We start from the raw sequence: 14,746 nt of genomic DNA, 5'->3' as shown, positions 1-14,746 counted from the left end.
TATTAATTATTCATTGACACAGCAACAGAGAGCGGTGTGGTGCTTTCTAGATGAAGCTATGTCTTTGTCACAAACTGTGTGCAGTTTTGAAGGCACGGCTCTCTTACCATAAACACCACCTCGAAGAAGAGATGGATGAAGTCCTGACCTTTACACCAGGTGGTAAACAGAAAAAGGCATGACAGTAAGCAAAGGGAGGGCTGCTGGGAAGAGAAAGGAAAGGGTAAATGCAACCACACTGGAAGATGAAGGGTTAGGTTTCTTGCCAAACACACACTTTTTAGTGTGTTCCTTCCCCAGTGTTCTGATCATGCGTTGGAGCAGACAAATGATTTGTGAAGAAGTGCATCTCAATGGGGAGAGGGCAAGGTATGTTTTAAGTTGCGCTAAACAACAGTGGCAACAATGATCTTTTCTTTCCTGTCCACCCAACACCACTGTAGGTGCTGTTGGAAATGCCAGTCCTTGCTCAATTGCCAAGCCAGCCTTGTCGAAACAGGGTGTTTGAGAGGTGGGATGCTAACAGATACCAGCTGAACAAGCAGGACAAAATACCCTCAAAAATAGAATGGAAATAATGCCTTTCATGAGTCTAGCAGTCCAGCCTGGAGATCTCTACTCCTCTTAGCAGCTTTTACTTGTTTTAGCGATCTTTACAGACTAGCTTCTGGTACATAAGACCCCATCAGCTCATCAGATGAAGAGCCACACACATAGCCACTGCAAAGTAATGTGCCCACCAGTGCACATAAAGATGGAAAAACTGTGGCCATTGCTCCCTGGCTGGTTACCCACACCACTGGTCCTACTGCAAGGCTAGGAGAAAGAAAAGGAGAGCAGGCAGAAGGGGAGATAGCTGGCTGGATCATCCAGCAGATTGCCTCAGCAATTTTGTGCTTCGAGTACCACATGAAATGGGCCTGTGAATATTAAAAAGACTGTTTTTAGGACAACTGTTTATACCCACAGGGAAGTGATTACGTGGTCTGGCCTGACATCATCTGTTGCCATAAGGTACTGTGTTAGAGATGACTGTAAATGGTGATTGTTGCACTCTTACAGCCACAGAGGTCTAAAGACACAAGCAAGCAAGATTTAGACAAAGGCGAAAAATCTTTTATAGTGCAACTGATAGATTAGGGGAAAAAAAAAAAAAGGGAAAGAAAGAAGGGAAGATTTGAGGCACACAAACCCTTCTTCAGGGCTTCTCTTTCATTCAACTCTATTCAATTGCTTCTTTCTTCATGACAGAGTCCTACCCTCTGATCTGTTACCTTCATGTTGGTTTCAACAAATATGATTGTTCAAAAGGAAAAAGATGGGTGAGGAAGAGATATACTTTGTGCAGCAGACCACACTTGGGCGAAAGACCCAGGACCCAATGCTGCTGTATACTGTATTGCCCCAGCCACCAAGTCACCTCAGGAGGTTATATATAACCTCATCTAGCTGAAGGTGTCCCTGCTCATTGCAGGGGGTTGGACCAGATGACCTTTAAAGGTCCCTTCCAACCCAAACTATTCTATCAACCTTTTCTATTCTATGATTATTGTCAAGTGGTCTGAAGGAGAGGTATAATGAAAGACTATTTTCATTTTTGCTAGCTTACTTTTGGGACCCAATCCTTTTCCCTCTGACTGCTTCATGCTCATCACAACATACTCCTTTGTGTGAACTGTGCTTTTGCTTTGTTTCCCAAGCCTAGAATGAACAAAAGTTAGGCCATGTGATACTGAGAAAGGTAGTTACAGCAAACATGGAGAGAGTGTTTCCTCTTCCTTATTTCTGTCTCCCCATCAAATAGCACAAGTCAGTACAAAATGCCAACACAAGCTGATGATGGGTTGTGTAGATGACAGCAGCAAGAACAACAGAGCCATACTCTAACTCAACAGTCTTGTCAACACAATGAAAATCCCAATAACACATGATGTGAAAAAAGCTTGGTCTGTTTTGATTGTAGGTTTCTCTTTGTATAGATGAAGAGGACAATAGGGTGGCTGGAGTGCAATGATTTATTCTGATTTAGTTATGTGCTTGGGCACCTGCTGAAATGTAAGTCTCTCTGATGCACTCAGAGTTAAATATTTGTGCATCTTTTCATTGACAAAATCCGTATTCTTACATATTTTATGCTTCTCATAAGTAATGTTATTGCTTCATTAGGCATGAGAAAGACAAATATCTGTTGACATCAATGAATGATTTTTACACTTTAAGTACAAACATTTTTTTTAATGCAGGTCTCTAATTTTGTATAGATACACACACCCTTACACTCTGCATGGTCATTTCTTATTTGTTAATCATAACAGCTGCAATATGATGGGTATTTTACGTTCATTCAAGATAAGGTAATCCCTTTCAAGATATTCATCCATAAATATAATGCACTTATGGAAAGAAACATCATAATAAACTGGTGACAACAGTGCAGAAATACTGTGACAACAGTGCAGAAGTACTGTTTATTTTGTTTTTCAGGATTTACATGTTTGTGTGCTTGTGTACATTATTAAGTATAAGCACGCCTGAGTGCCTACAGATTAATCTTACATAAAATATTAATAACATGCTATGCTTTTTATTAGTCTATTATTTATATCTACAGGTGTTGTTAGTGGGAGTCTTCAGCTTATAGTATATTTTCTGTTCTGTTCTGAAATTCTGGCAAGTTTACAGTACATTACAAAATTAAAAAATGAAAATCTGCTTCTCCTTAGCTTTTTTTCCCCCTAGTAAGTAGCAAATCTAAGCAAGCAGTGAACTGTATAGAGTTTATTTAGTACTATTTAATCCTGTGTTCTGTTCCAAAAAGTCAATAAGCAATTTAAAATATTCTCCAAATTATTCTCACTTGACCCATTCATCAGTCTCTGGAGCTAAATGTTCAAAATTCTAAAACTCATCAATATTTGTCAGGAAAAATGTAAGTGCTGCTTTGTTTATCACTTATTGTTACGGTTTTTCTTAAGTTAAAAAACTTAGCATCATGTATGTAGTCTTGTAAACCAGCTCGTTCCATGAATGTAATTCTGAGATAATATCCCTCACTACAACATTCATGCTAAGAAAACAAAATCATGCCTGCATGCACAAAACATGTTTGTTTGTTTGTTTGCTTATAATATTAACCAGAAAATTCAACAGGACTGAGGGGATGGTTAGCTGTTTTTAAGACCAGTCTCTTACCTACATGACGTTTATAAGGCTAGTAAGAGTGTTAAGGGTTTTAAGCGTAAGCAGTGTTAAAAAAATAACTGGGGAGAAGCCAGGTATTATGGTGGGAAACAGAATAGCATAAACAAGGGGGGTTGTTACAGGAATTCAGCTTTAAAGTCTATATGAACTTGCAAAAGGATGTTAAATCTCAGGCACCCAGGACCAGCCCTCTGTGACTGAGACGGTACCGACAGAAGCACAGGAGCACTTGTACAGTTCCTGGGGTGAAGGATAGGACCCAAAACAGAGCCAAAAGAAAATAAACCTACTGCTTTTCTCTTTCCTATGCACAAGCCATAAGAACTCATCACTTTTGAATCCCTTTACTGGGCCCTCCCTGAGCCAGCGTTTGGAAAAATTACTGTGTGGTGTAGGTGAACTTGTGGGGCTGCAGGACGAAGGCTTGAGCAGGCTGTGCATGGTGTGGGTTGTGTGTGCAAAGGAGGGATGAGGGGCTGAGGCTCTGCCCCTGGTGTCCCACGAGTGGGGTCTGCATGGGGCCGAGGAAATGGTGTTGAGCGTGGGGGAGCTGTGCTCGTCGCAGGAGGCACTGGCAGGTTGCGTGTGGTGTGTGCGTGTCAGGTGCCCACTTGTGTTGTGCTTCCACACACTTTGCTCCCTGCGTGCGTGCCTGAGTTTGCGGGGTGCCAGGAACTGCTCGGTGTGGTGTGCATGGCTCTGAAATCGACACTGAGGCAGGCCAAGCTGGGACTGTGTGGGTCACGACAACCCACAGCTCGGAACGGAGCAAAGAAAAACACAGCGTACACAACCTCTACCCCAGCAGGAGAGGGGAGCAGCACAGACCCCCAAAGTGGGTGAGATCCCCACCCAGGAGCTTTCCATCGCCTCTCTATGCCCAAGCCTGGAACATCCCTTTGCAGCTCAACAAGGCAAAACAACCAACCAACCCAAAACCCATTAAAAAAAAAAAACAACAAAACCAAACTAAAAGCAGCCTAACCCTCAATCTCACGTCTCTTCCCCAAACTTCTCCCAAAGGTCTGGCTGGTGCAGGACCCGGGGGGCGGCTCCGCTCCGCGCCCCCCCCCCCCCGGCCCGGCGGCGCGCTCGGTGCCCGGCAGAGCCCGCTCTGGGCGGCTGCTCAGCCCCCTCCGGCCCCTTCCCCAGCACCAACTCCGGCCCCCTGAAAGTCGCCGACCGATTTGGCTTTAGTCGGCTGGAGATTATCTCAGCTGGAACCGCGAGAGCCATTAATTAAGCCAGCTATTTAGGGTTTTAATGCGATTTAAATTGGCCCTTGGAATAGAAAAGAAAAAAGACAACAGTGCTAATGACAGTGCATTAGGATCGGAACACAATGACGGGCTATTACAAGAGTCCCGAGGCTCTTGTAAGGTTCAGAAGAGCCGGGCGAAGGAAGGGAAGAGGACAACAAAGGGAAGACGAGGAGGGGAGCTGCCCTGCTCTCGGTGGGCTCCCGGCCGGGCACGGGGAGATGGCTGGAGCGCGGGGACCCCCGGCCACCGCCCCGGGACCGCCCGGCGCTGCCCAGCGGGAAGGAGAGCTGCCCTGCCCCTCCCCTCCCCCGCGGCAGGGGGCAGGGCCGGAGGGCGTCGGGGGAGGCCAGGGGGTCCTCAGTCACCCTGCGAGGTCACTCTGGCAGGTAACTCCAGTCAGGCCAGGTAACTGGCCAGGTAACTCCAGTCAGTTTGGCAGAGCAGGGGATAGCAAGGTGAAGGGGATGGCCCCTCTGCCCGTTCCTGCATCCCGGGATGCCTGGAGGAGCCCGCGGTGGTGGTGGGGTGGGGTGACACGCCAGCACCCTAATTTTTTCCCTTTCATCTACACACAAAGTAACAGGGGAGAAGATTCGCCTGGGGAGAGGCGCAAAGCCCTCAGCCCCTGCCCTCACCCGCCTTCTCCAATCTCTGCCCAAAGTCTCGTCCTTAATGACTGAGTCATTAGGCGGTAGTTTGGAGTGTCCAAAAGTAAAATTAGAATGGGGGAGAGGATCAAGGCTCAGCGAGTGCCTTTCAAATAAGAGGTGATACCACCACTAAGTACATAAAAGGCACGGGCGAAAAAGGGGAGCGCCTTTCCCCGGATTTTATTGGTAGACTTTATGGTGACTGATGGTTGAGCTTTTAAGAAGAGGGTGTTTTTTACTTTCTTTCTTTTTTTTTTCCTTCTTATTTTTCTTTCTTTTTATTTTTTTTTTTTAATCAAATAAGATCTGAGGGTTGTTCCTAGCTAGGCACTAATGCATTCGGATGTCAGTCACCTCTAAGCGATTTGACAAACTCAAGATCTCTTAAAACGTGCAGAGTTCAGATCATATTAATTCCCCAAAAATGTTTTGATTCAAAGTAGTTTGTATTTTATGTTGCCAAGGGCAATCGAAAAAGAGCTATTGCCGATAGGTTGGCCCTTCTCTCTTCATGGCCCAGAGGCGATAGCAGTATTTAAGCTTCTGAAATTAGCCTGGGGCAGGAACGATGGATGATCACAAAGCGAAACAAGGGCTTTTTTTGGAGTTTGCCATCTCGATTTCATAAAACGACGCAGGCCAAATGTCACCGTGTTGTCTTTTTAATCCAAATATGTGGAGGTGAGGACACCAAGCCTGCATACACTTCATGTCCGAGGGATGGAGAAGGGATGGGTGTGGAAGGGGGCTTGGAGGGCATTTTAAAAAGAAGGACATTCCCGGCCCCTCCCCCACCCCCACCCCACCCCCACCCCCCCAAAAAAAAAGAAAAGAAAAAAGAAAAAGGTTATTTTAAAAAGAGAGAGAGAAGGTAAAAGAGAGACAGGAAAATCAAACAGGAATCAGGTTATTCTGCTTTTAAAATGGCAACCTAGAGAGGAATTAAAAGGGAATGGGTATGTAATAAAAGCCTGAGACGATTAATAGGAAAATATAAGAGGGGAGGGATTTTTTTAATGATTAAAAACCATAGACGACTCCTGTAAATAGAAGCTTCATTTCTTCAAGTGATTTCTTTTGAAACGAGCGATCTGAATATTCAACTTTAAGGCAAAGCTCCACTCTGTATGTACAACATTAATATGATCTCTGCAGAATTTGGTACTCAGAAATATTAACATATCAAAGCCGGTGCCTGAGGCTAGAGAAGCTATCGATACAGGAGCAGTAGGAAAAGTAAAGATTATTGGTTCTGATGGTTAGAGCAGGGAAGCTCCGGGCTAAATCCTGCACACCATTAACTGAAAGTGATAGCATGGGGATCTCTGCCCTGGACTCGGTGGCAAATATTTTCTCTAGCTAGTAATTAGCTCTCCAGCACCTAAGCCTTGCAAAAATCTTTTACTTTCCGAGCCTCATTAAAAGCAAACACCAAATCACTGCACTAAACAATCTAGAAGGCAGCTGATATGTGCAATGGCAGCCAGAGATGGAAGCAGTTTGTGATGTTTGTCAGTCTTATCAGTACTAATACCAGGACTGCAAACCATGGCACTTTCTTTAGAGATTGCTTTTTTTGAGAGAGGACTAGGGAACGCTGTATTCCTCTGGGAAAGTATATGGGAAGTTTTCTTTTCCCTTCCTTCCTTCCTTCCTTCCTTCCTTCCTTCCTTCCTTCCTTCCTTCCTTCCTTCCTTCCTTCCTTTCTTCCTTCCTTCCTTCCTTCCCTTCCTTCCTTCCTTCCCTCCTTCCCTTCCTTCCTTCCCTTCCTTTCCCTTCTTTCTTTCTCTTTCTTTCCCTTCTTTCTTTCTTTCTTTCTCTTTCCTTCCTTCCTTTTTTTTTCTTTCTTTTCCTTTCTCCCTTTCTCCCTTCTTTCCTTCCCTCCCTCCCTCCCTTCCTTCTTTCCTTCCTTTGCCCCTTTTCTTCCTGCTGCTGCATCTAAAGCACTCAAAACCAACCTTTAAAAAAGTGTATATATTAGTGACAAAAATAAAATAAAAAATCTGACACGAGATGTTTAAAATATTAGGGAAGCCGCTCTCGAGTTAATATATTCTTATTGATGTATTACTAGAAAAGAAGTGTGATTTATTTATATGGGATACTGTATAGCGCTTAGGCGCAGGATGTTTTGATTACTGCTAACACCTATCGCTTTTTTTGAAGTCGGACAAAATATTTATTATGTATTTTTAATATACATTTGAAACTTATCCTCTCGCCTTTGATATCTTCCCTGAATATGCCAGGAGATAGATAGCAGTGCAGTAGTAGTTCAACACTTAAATCAGGGTAGAGAAACCCTCACATTTTCATGCTGGATTTCCTTTACTATCAATCTTTAAATCCTTGAATAATTTGATCGCTTTAAAAAGAGAGAAGGGGAGAGAGAGGAAGAGAGTCTTGACTGCAATCATCTGCACAGGTAATTGGAATCTGCTTAGCAGGAGCTGGAGAGCTGAATAAACCGGAGTTGAGCTGAGCTGAGGTTTGAGCCGCCCGTCAGCTGGGAAATGAGAGCCGCAGCCAGACTCCACAGGCACAGACCCCAGCTGATGGGGACTCGGTCCTCCTCTCCCTCAGCTAACGATCTCCTCGGAGGTCAGCTCTGGGATCAAACCCGAAAGAATTACCCCTTCTTCCTCGGGATAACTAGAGCCCACCGAAACCCCAGAGACGAGCCCCTGGGCAGGCGCAGGCACCGACACCACGACTCGGGCAGGACTTGGCCAGCCCGGCGCGCTGCCAGCCCTCTCCGCAGCGTCCGCCCAGCGCTGCCCAGGGAGGGGCCCGGAGATGTGGACACCCCCGGCCCCGCCGCTCGCCTTCCCCGCACGCCCCCGGGGGGAGCGGCGCGGCGGGGCCGGGGCCGGGGCCGGGGCCGGGGCCGGGGCCGGGGCCGGGGCCGGGGCCGCGCGGCGCGGCGGGGCCGGGAGCTGTCCCTTCAGCACCACCGCGCCTCCGCCCGCCCCGCCGCTCCTGCCGCCCGCCCTGCCGAGCCGAGCCGAGCTGAGCTGAGCTGAGCTAAGCTGGACCCCCTGGTCTGCAGCAGGTGCGGGGAGAGGGCACCCCCAAACCTCCCCTCCCGTACATGTCACCGCCTGTGCGCCCAGGTCAGCCCGCCACAGCTGCGTGTCACTGTTGTTTCGGTGTAAAGTTTGTTTAGGTTGAAATCAGCCCGCTGCTCCGGTAGGATCGCATCGCCTGAAACACCTCTTAAACATCTGCTTTTCAGGGCGATGGAATGACTAAAGAAAGGCAGTAACGGGTCAAGGAGCGCGAGTTCCAAGGGGCTGAGCCACCAAGTGTCCTCTCTCCGACTGCATTATTCGTTTTATATTGGAAAGGAAAGTATGTGTTTAAGCTTGTAAGAAGAATGTGTTCCTCAGGCCTTTAGACGACTTTTGTTTCTCTTTCAGGGTAAGTGACAGCAATAACAAACTCCCCGGAACGCTCAGGTTTCACAAACTCTGAAGAAATGCTTATTTAACAAGAGTTCCAAATCTTTCCTCTAACTTTGACGTTAGATATTTACATTGACAGATGGTTATCAAATGAAGTGACACTCAAAAGAGAGTTCCACACCGGTCTGTAGCGCTACTAAAAGCACATTTCCAAAAAAGCTCCTTCCTTTCCCCACACAAGATCAAACTGCCGATTTAACAGTCCTGCGCCAGGGAACACGTTTCTCAAACTATCAGGGACCAACTCGGTTAAACGGGGAATGATAAAAGGAGTCAAGGCGGCTCTGGATTCAGCGGGAGCATCCTAGAGCTACTGAGGAACAGGTCATTTGTAAAGTGCAAATGGACTCTGAAATGTGAAGTGCTCTAAGCTAGTTTGAAAGTGGTTCTGCCAAACGTCAATTTATCACTATTTCGGCAGTAATCCAAACTGCACTGAACAGTGAGGGAGAGAAAGAGAGAGAGAAATGGAGAGGGGTTTATGTTTACAAAAACTGATAGACGCAAGTATTTGTAACCTCTTACCTCTTCTTATCACACCTCCTTGCCCGTTCAGTACAAGTCCACACTGGGCCTCCACTGAGCTCTTAAGTAACGAGGGGAAAAAACAGGAAAGAAAGAAAATCAGACACAGAATCCCAGAGAGACCCCACAGACCTTTTGCTTTGTCACACGACTCACTCAGGAACAATAGTTAAGGTGAACTGGAAAACCAGTGACTCTCATCGAACTCCAGTACTCTGGCGAAATCCCACCGCCACCCTGCAGTCTGCCCCTGCTCCACCAAATGCACAATAATTATCAATTTCATTTCCATTTAAATAAGAGTTTCTCCTGAACTAGGGACTTTAGGTCGGCAGTTACATGACAGGGCAGAAGATAAACAAGTACTCTTGAGAGAGGTGTGTTCCCACTCTACCGTTGCACACACAAAGGTAAAAATACAGTTTTATGTAGTATTTTTGCATGTTTAGCTGCATATTTTATGTGTGTGTATATATATATATATATATATTTACACACACACGGAGCTAAATTCATGTATCTGTTTCCCGACACCTCTATACCGACTTACAAAGTATTCATGGAAGTAGACAAAGAGCACAAACACCAGACGACCTATTGGGCTTTGCCGGCTACACAGAGTCGTAAGGGTGTTGTAACAATGCGTGTGTCCGCACATAGGTGGGGATGAATATGCATCTTTGCGCACACACAAACAGAGGCACCCATGTGTGAGTGTGGGGTGAAGAACCATCCAAAAACCTGCCTGGGGCTTCTGGTGCACATCCGAAGAGATCTCATTTCTTTATTCTCCTGTTACAAGGCTGATTATTTGGGGATCTTCGCCCTCCTTAATAAATATTTTTATTGGAATGATAAAAGACTTGAAAGGGTTGGGTTTTCTTTGGGTTTTTCCTTATGTTGGGGTTAAAAAAACACAACAAACCAAACCTAAATCTTTGCCCAGTGGAAATGTGTTAAAGACGCATTTTCCTCTACAAACAAACGAGGTATTGGACATGAAAGAGGCCTTTAAGGGTGTTAACCTATTCAACAGCCCGTGAAGAGTTAAGTAAATGCGGAGAGAGTCGGTGCATAATAAAAACCCCACTTTACAAAACAATCTTTACAGTCCTGGCTCTCTCCCCCACTTTCACCATATTGGCGCTGGCCCTGTAAGACCTTCCTTTTCAAGGCTCTTTTTTATTTTAAGTGTTCTGCCTTAAAGTGATTATGAAATCAATATGAAAAAAACTTGGCGACTGAGCATAAATTAAAGCGGTGATGGGAAAAGGTGTGACAGTTTTCTTTGTTGCCCATGGAAAATCTTTTTAGGGCACTGAAAGATGCCACTCCAGCTCCAAGACTGTTTGCATCTGTTAGGCTGACTTAAACCGCCCTCGAAACTATTGGACATTCACTTAAAATTCTGTTCAGGGAAAAGTATATTTACATTTGTTGCATTTGAAATGAGGCATATGCTGATGAACGTTTTAAAAAGAAAGACTAAGGAGAAAGGGGAAGACTGGTTAGACCACAATTTTGGTTTAAAAGTATTTGTGTGCAGTCCTATTTCTGTTTGCCAGCAAAACGCTTCTTTCTAAGCCCAAGGTGATATTCGCAAGAGTCCAAGTTTGTTCTGAATCATCTAAATCGTAACGAGAAATATTAATATTTTCAAGTTGTCACCGCTCAGCCTTTTCGATACCTCAGTACACTCCCTCTTCTGTTCGGGAAAAGAAGGAGGAGGAAAAATAAAGAAAAGATTAGGTACAAAGGCGTTAAGTCTTTTACTTTCGAATGAAGTGTGATCGAAAAATTAATATTTTCCAAAGAAAAGCTGTTGATTTTTTCTTCTTTAAATAAATAAAAAAAGAATGTGCCTTTAGCAGCTTAACCAACCTCTTCTCCTTTTTTTTTTTTTTTTTTTTTTTTTTTTAAAGGGAAACATGTTGTTTGGTCGGATGACATTGCATAAATGACCAGTTGAATGGCACTAAGTCGAAAATTGGATAAACTATGGTGCTTTTTTGCCCGGGACTTAGGCATTGTCTGCTGTCTTGCAAACGTTCCTAATCCCCTCTTTTGAAAAATACAAGGCTTTGTGCCTGCCAAAGAAAAAAAATTTGTACAGATACAAAAAAATCAGCAGCAGACGTGGTTATAAAAAGGAGTAAATAGGTTTTAGTTGAGCTGAGCAGTGAATGGCAGACTTTTTTTTTTTTTTTGAGGGGGGTAACATAAGGAGATCCTTGTGAAAAATGTAAACAAAAAATGGCCAGAGAGGGTAAAATTATATAGTGAATTTTAATGCAGAAAGCTAGGTTTAAATAGTTGGGGTTTCCTTCTCAGAGATATAAAAGATAACATTCTTTCTTGTTGGGTTGTTGGATTCTTTTCTCCTTAAAAAAAAAAGGAAAAAGAAAAAAAAAGGGGGGGTGGGGGGGGGAAAGATTTCTTTTCTTCTCTACCAATAGAGGTTTGGGCGGGTTTTTTTTGTTGGTTTGTTTTGTTTTTAAAGGAAGAAAATAAACCTTCTTAGTTTTACAAACTTCGGTATATTTTTTTTCCCCGAGTCTTTGACCGCTACGTCTTTTTTAGAAAGACCAACATAGAAAGCTTTGTATGACTGGGAGCCAGATTTGGGGGAAAAGTAAGTACAGTAAATACGGTCCCATTTGTCTGTCCCCGCTGATCGGGAAGCCTTTAGTTCCTCACTCGTCGGGAGAAGGAAGGTTTGCTTTTGGTTGGAAGGGACTTTGCGAAATGGGTGTGAGATACAGGAGGGCGTTGTTTGTAATTTTGGAAAGAAATTTCAGTTCAGCCACCGGCTCGATTTACCGGAGGTGAAGTTTTAGTGCGGGGGAAAGTATTTTTGAGCGGATAAAGCTGATGGTTTGGATACATAGAAAAATAATTTTTTTTGGATGAGTCCAGATGCCGGTTAGGGGGGAATGGGTGAGTGATTAGACGCATAGATAGATGAATTCAGCGTTATCTGCTTGTATCTCTCTCCCTATTAACATCTAGATCGCATATTGCGAGGGATTTTTATCGGACTGAGTATTTCTGACGAACGTTTGCTCCCGTTTTTTCTTCCCTGCCTCATGCCACGGAGTTCAACGGAAGGTTTGCCTTTGTATGTGTGTCGGAAAGGAGATTTATCTCCTGTCCTGTCTTTTTTCTTTTTTCCTACTCCATCCCTTCCTAAACACACCTCCCTGCTCCGTCCGTTCGTTTAAACGGTTCCGTTCGCCGAAAGAAAGGAAAAGTTTAGAGAAAGCAAGAAGCTGGGTTTGGTTTGGTTTGATTTAGGGTCTGTGTGACATGGATAAGGGGCTGTGCAGGCACACGGGGACCCGCACGGGCACACACGCACCCCAAGATCTCCGGGTGGGTTCCACGGTCCTCAGCCATCACGGAGACACAACCCACGCGGGGAAGTCAGGCTCGAGTTTGGGGGGTTTTTTTTGTTTGTTTGGTTTTTTGTTTGTTTTTTTTTTTCTTTTTTCCAAGAAAGGCCACTTGCCTTTGCCCATTTTTTTTTTCCTCCCCACATTTTTTGTTGCTACTATTCTGGAGGAGACGGGCTCTGGATCGGATTTTGGATGAATCTTCCCACCTTTGTATGAGCTATTCTGAGCGGAGGAAAGTGGGGAGGGTGAGGGGGGAACCGGGGCAGGGGGAGGGGAGGAGAAGGTGTCTCGAAAGGAGATCGCATGCTATTTACCTGCAAATCGTCTGCTCCCGAGGCTGCAAGCCCGAGGCTTGGTCCTGGCAGGAGTCTTTGATCTGGATGCATCCCATATTGGGATCCATGGCTCATAAGAGACAGGTCGTGGCGGCGGTAAGCATCTAAGCACCCCAGCTCTCTCCTCTGCTCGTCCAAGCAAGAGGACTTGAGCGCCCGCGCATTGTGCAGGTTGATAAAATCAGTGGGTTCCCCATGGTGGATCTGCTGGTAGTATTGCTGGGAGTGATGGAGAGAGTTCAAGGAGTAAGCGTCGGGGTTGACTGCCGGGTGGCTGTGTTGGAACTCGTAGTGGAAGGACTGGTGGTGCAGTGGGGTGTACTGGTGGTTAGTGGAGAAGTACGGGGAGGCGAACTCGGTGCCCGTGGTAGAGTAAGTGAGAGGAGATGAGGAGGAATAGGCGACGGTCGAGTTGGCCACAGACTCCAGGCATCCAAGCTGCATCAAACGGTAACTGTTTGATCCGTCATGACGTATCTGAAAGGAAGAAGTGAAAAGAAGACCCCAAAACTGGAGGTTTGTCATTGAAAACCCCGGGTACGGTTCTTCCAAGCACGCTGTCCTGCATAGCTTCTCCCCCTGCAGAGGCGTCTAAGCCTGCAAGCGGCAACCCCAGCAACAAAAGATCCTTTCCTACCTTGGGCTGGTGCCATAAAGGTCTGTTCAAAAAATCATAAACAGCCCAGCCTGCCCTTATAACCGCCAAGCGAAAGGAATCCACGCGCTGAAATAAAAACTATCTATCTATCTGTCCATCCATTCATCTTTCCATCCACCTCCTAATCACAGCTGTAATATCTGGGGCTGACACACAAAAAGTCATCAAACAGAGGAAACTACCGAGAATACACACAAGTCCCGTCCCTATGTTACAGCGTTACACATTGAGAAAGCTTTGCCGCCTGCTCGCCTTCCTTTCTTCCTTCCTTCCCTTCTTTTTTTTTTTTTTTGAACCCCTATTTTTCTTTCTTTTTAAAATAACGAATCAGATCCAAAATTCCCCCCCTCTTTTTCCTGCGTTTCGAAAGAAAGGAGAGTCCTGCTTTTTAGTGAGAACTCCCCATTCCTGGCGAGCTGGTGGTGATTTTTCTCCCACTTCATTATATTATTAGGGGTATTATTCTGATTTTCGTTCTGGCAACGGTTTTAAACGTGGTAATGAGTTGCCCTTTCTGGCGACAGATGTCATAACGAATTTTCTCTCTATACTTCTTTAAGTTATCTCTGAAGCCGGATTATAATTAAATGTAACGGTCCAATATGGATTTTAAAAAAATGGAAACAACCACACAGGCACATACACACACACATATGCACACACAGGCACACACACATCCACACACACGCGCACAGACACACAGACACACACACACACACACACACACACTCACACACACAAAATACCTCTGCATCGTGGACGAGACCTGGAAAGGTAGTTGACATTTTTTGGTTCTCCGAAAAAAAAAAAAAAAAAAAAAGAGAAAAAAAAACCCCTCTGGATAAAATTCCCCTCTCCAAATTAAAAAAAAAAAAAAAGGAAAAATTTGAAAAATCCAAAGTTCATGTATTTCCCCAAATTTTTTTAGAAAAAATCTCTACAGACAGAGAGAATTTGCAATGTATCTGCATAGATCAGATCTCTCGCTTTTCCATGCACCTCCTTAAAAACCTGTAGGAACAAAATTTTCCCTCTGCACAAAAGCTGCTCCCTGGATCAGATTTTGTACTTGCTGGGTATTTCTTTGGCTGATGTCGTAGGTCCCTTGGTAATATAGAAGTTTTGAAAATTAAGCATCAGCACTGAGAACTGGGAGGACAATAGATAGAGGAGCTTCATCCCAGGAGACAAGGAATAAATATTGTATCTTCGCCTAATAAGGAACTGTAGGTTCTTTCAACATTTTTATACATTTT

General features: G+C 44.8%; 1 protein-coding gene across 1 annotated transcript in view; it reads right to left on the bottom strand.

Moving 5' to 3' along the window:
* Positions 1–13,827, bottom strand: part of TFAP2D (transcription factor AP-2 delta) — a 49,981-nt gene extending 36,154 nt beyond the window's left edge. The window contains exons 1-2 of the mRNA XM_013300619.3: positions 12,812–13,827; positions 9,103–9,163 (exon numbers count right to left, since the gene is read on the bottom strand). Of these exons, the coding sequence (XP_013156073.1) occupies positions 9,103–9,163; positions 12,812–13,357 (607 nt within the window). The 5' untranslated portion in view covers positions 13,358–13,827. The remainder of the gene's footprint in view (positions 1–9,102; positions 9,164–12,811) is intronic.
* Between the last annotated feature and the right edge of the window lie 919 nt (positions 13,828–14,746).

Source organism: Falco peregrinus, chromosome 7, assembly GCF_023634155.1.
Source record: "Falco peregrinus isolate bFalPer1 chromosome 7, bFalPer1.pri, whole genome shotgun sequence".
NCBI lineage: Eukaryota > Metazoa > Chordata > Aves > Falconiformes > Falconidae > Falco > Falco peregrinus.
The sequence above is the reverse complement of the archived record's forward strand: the minus strand, read 5'-3'. Positions and strand labels throughout refer to the sequence as shown.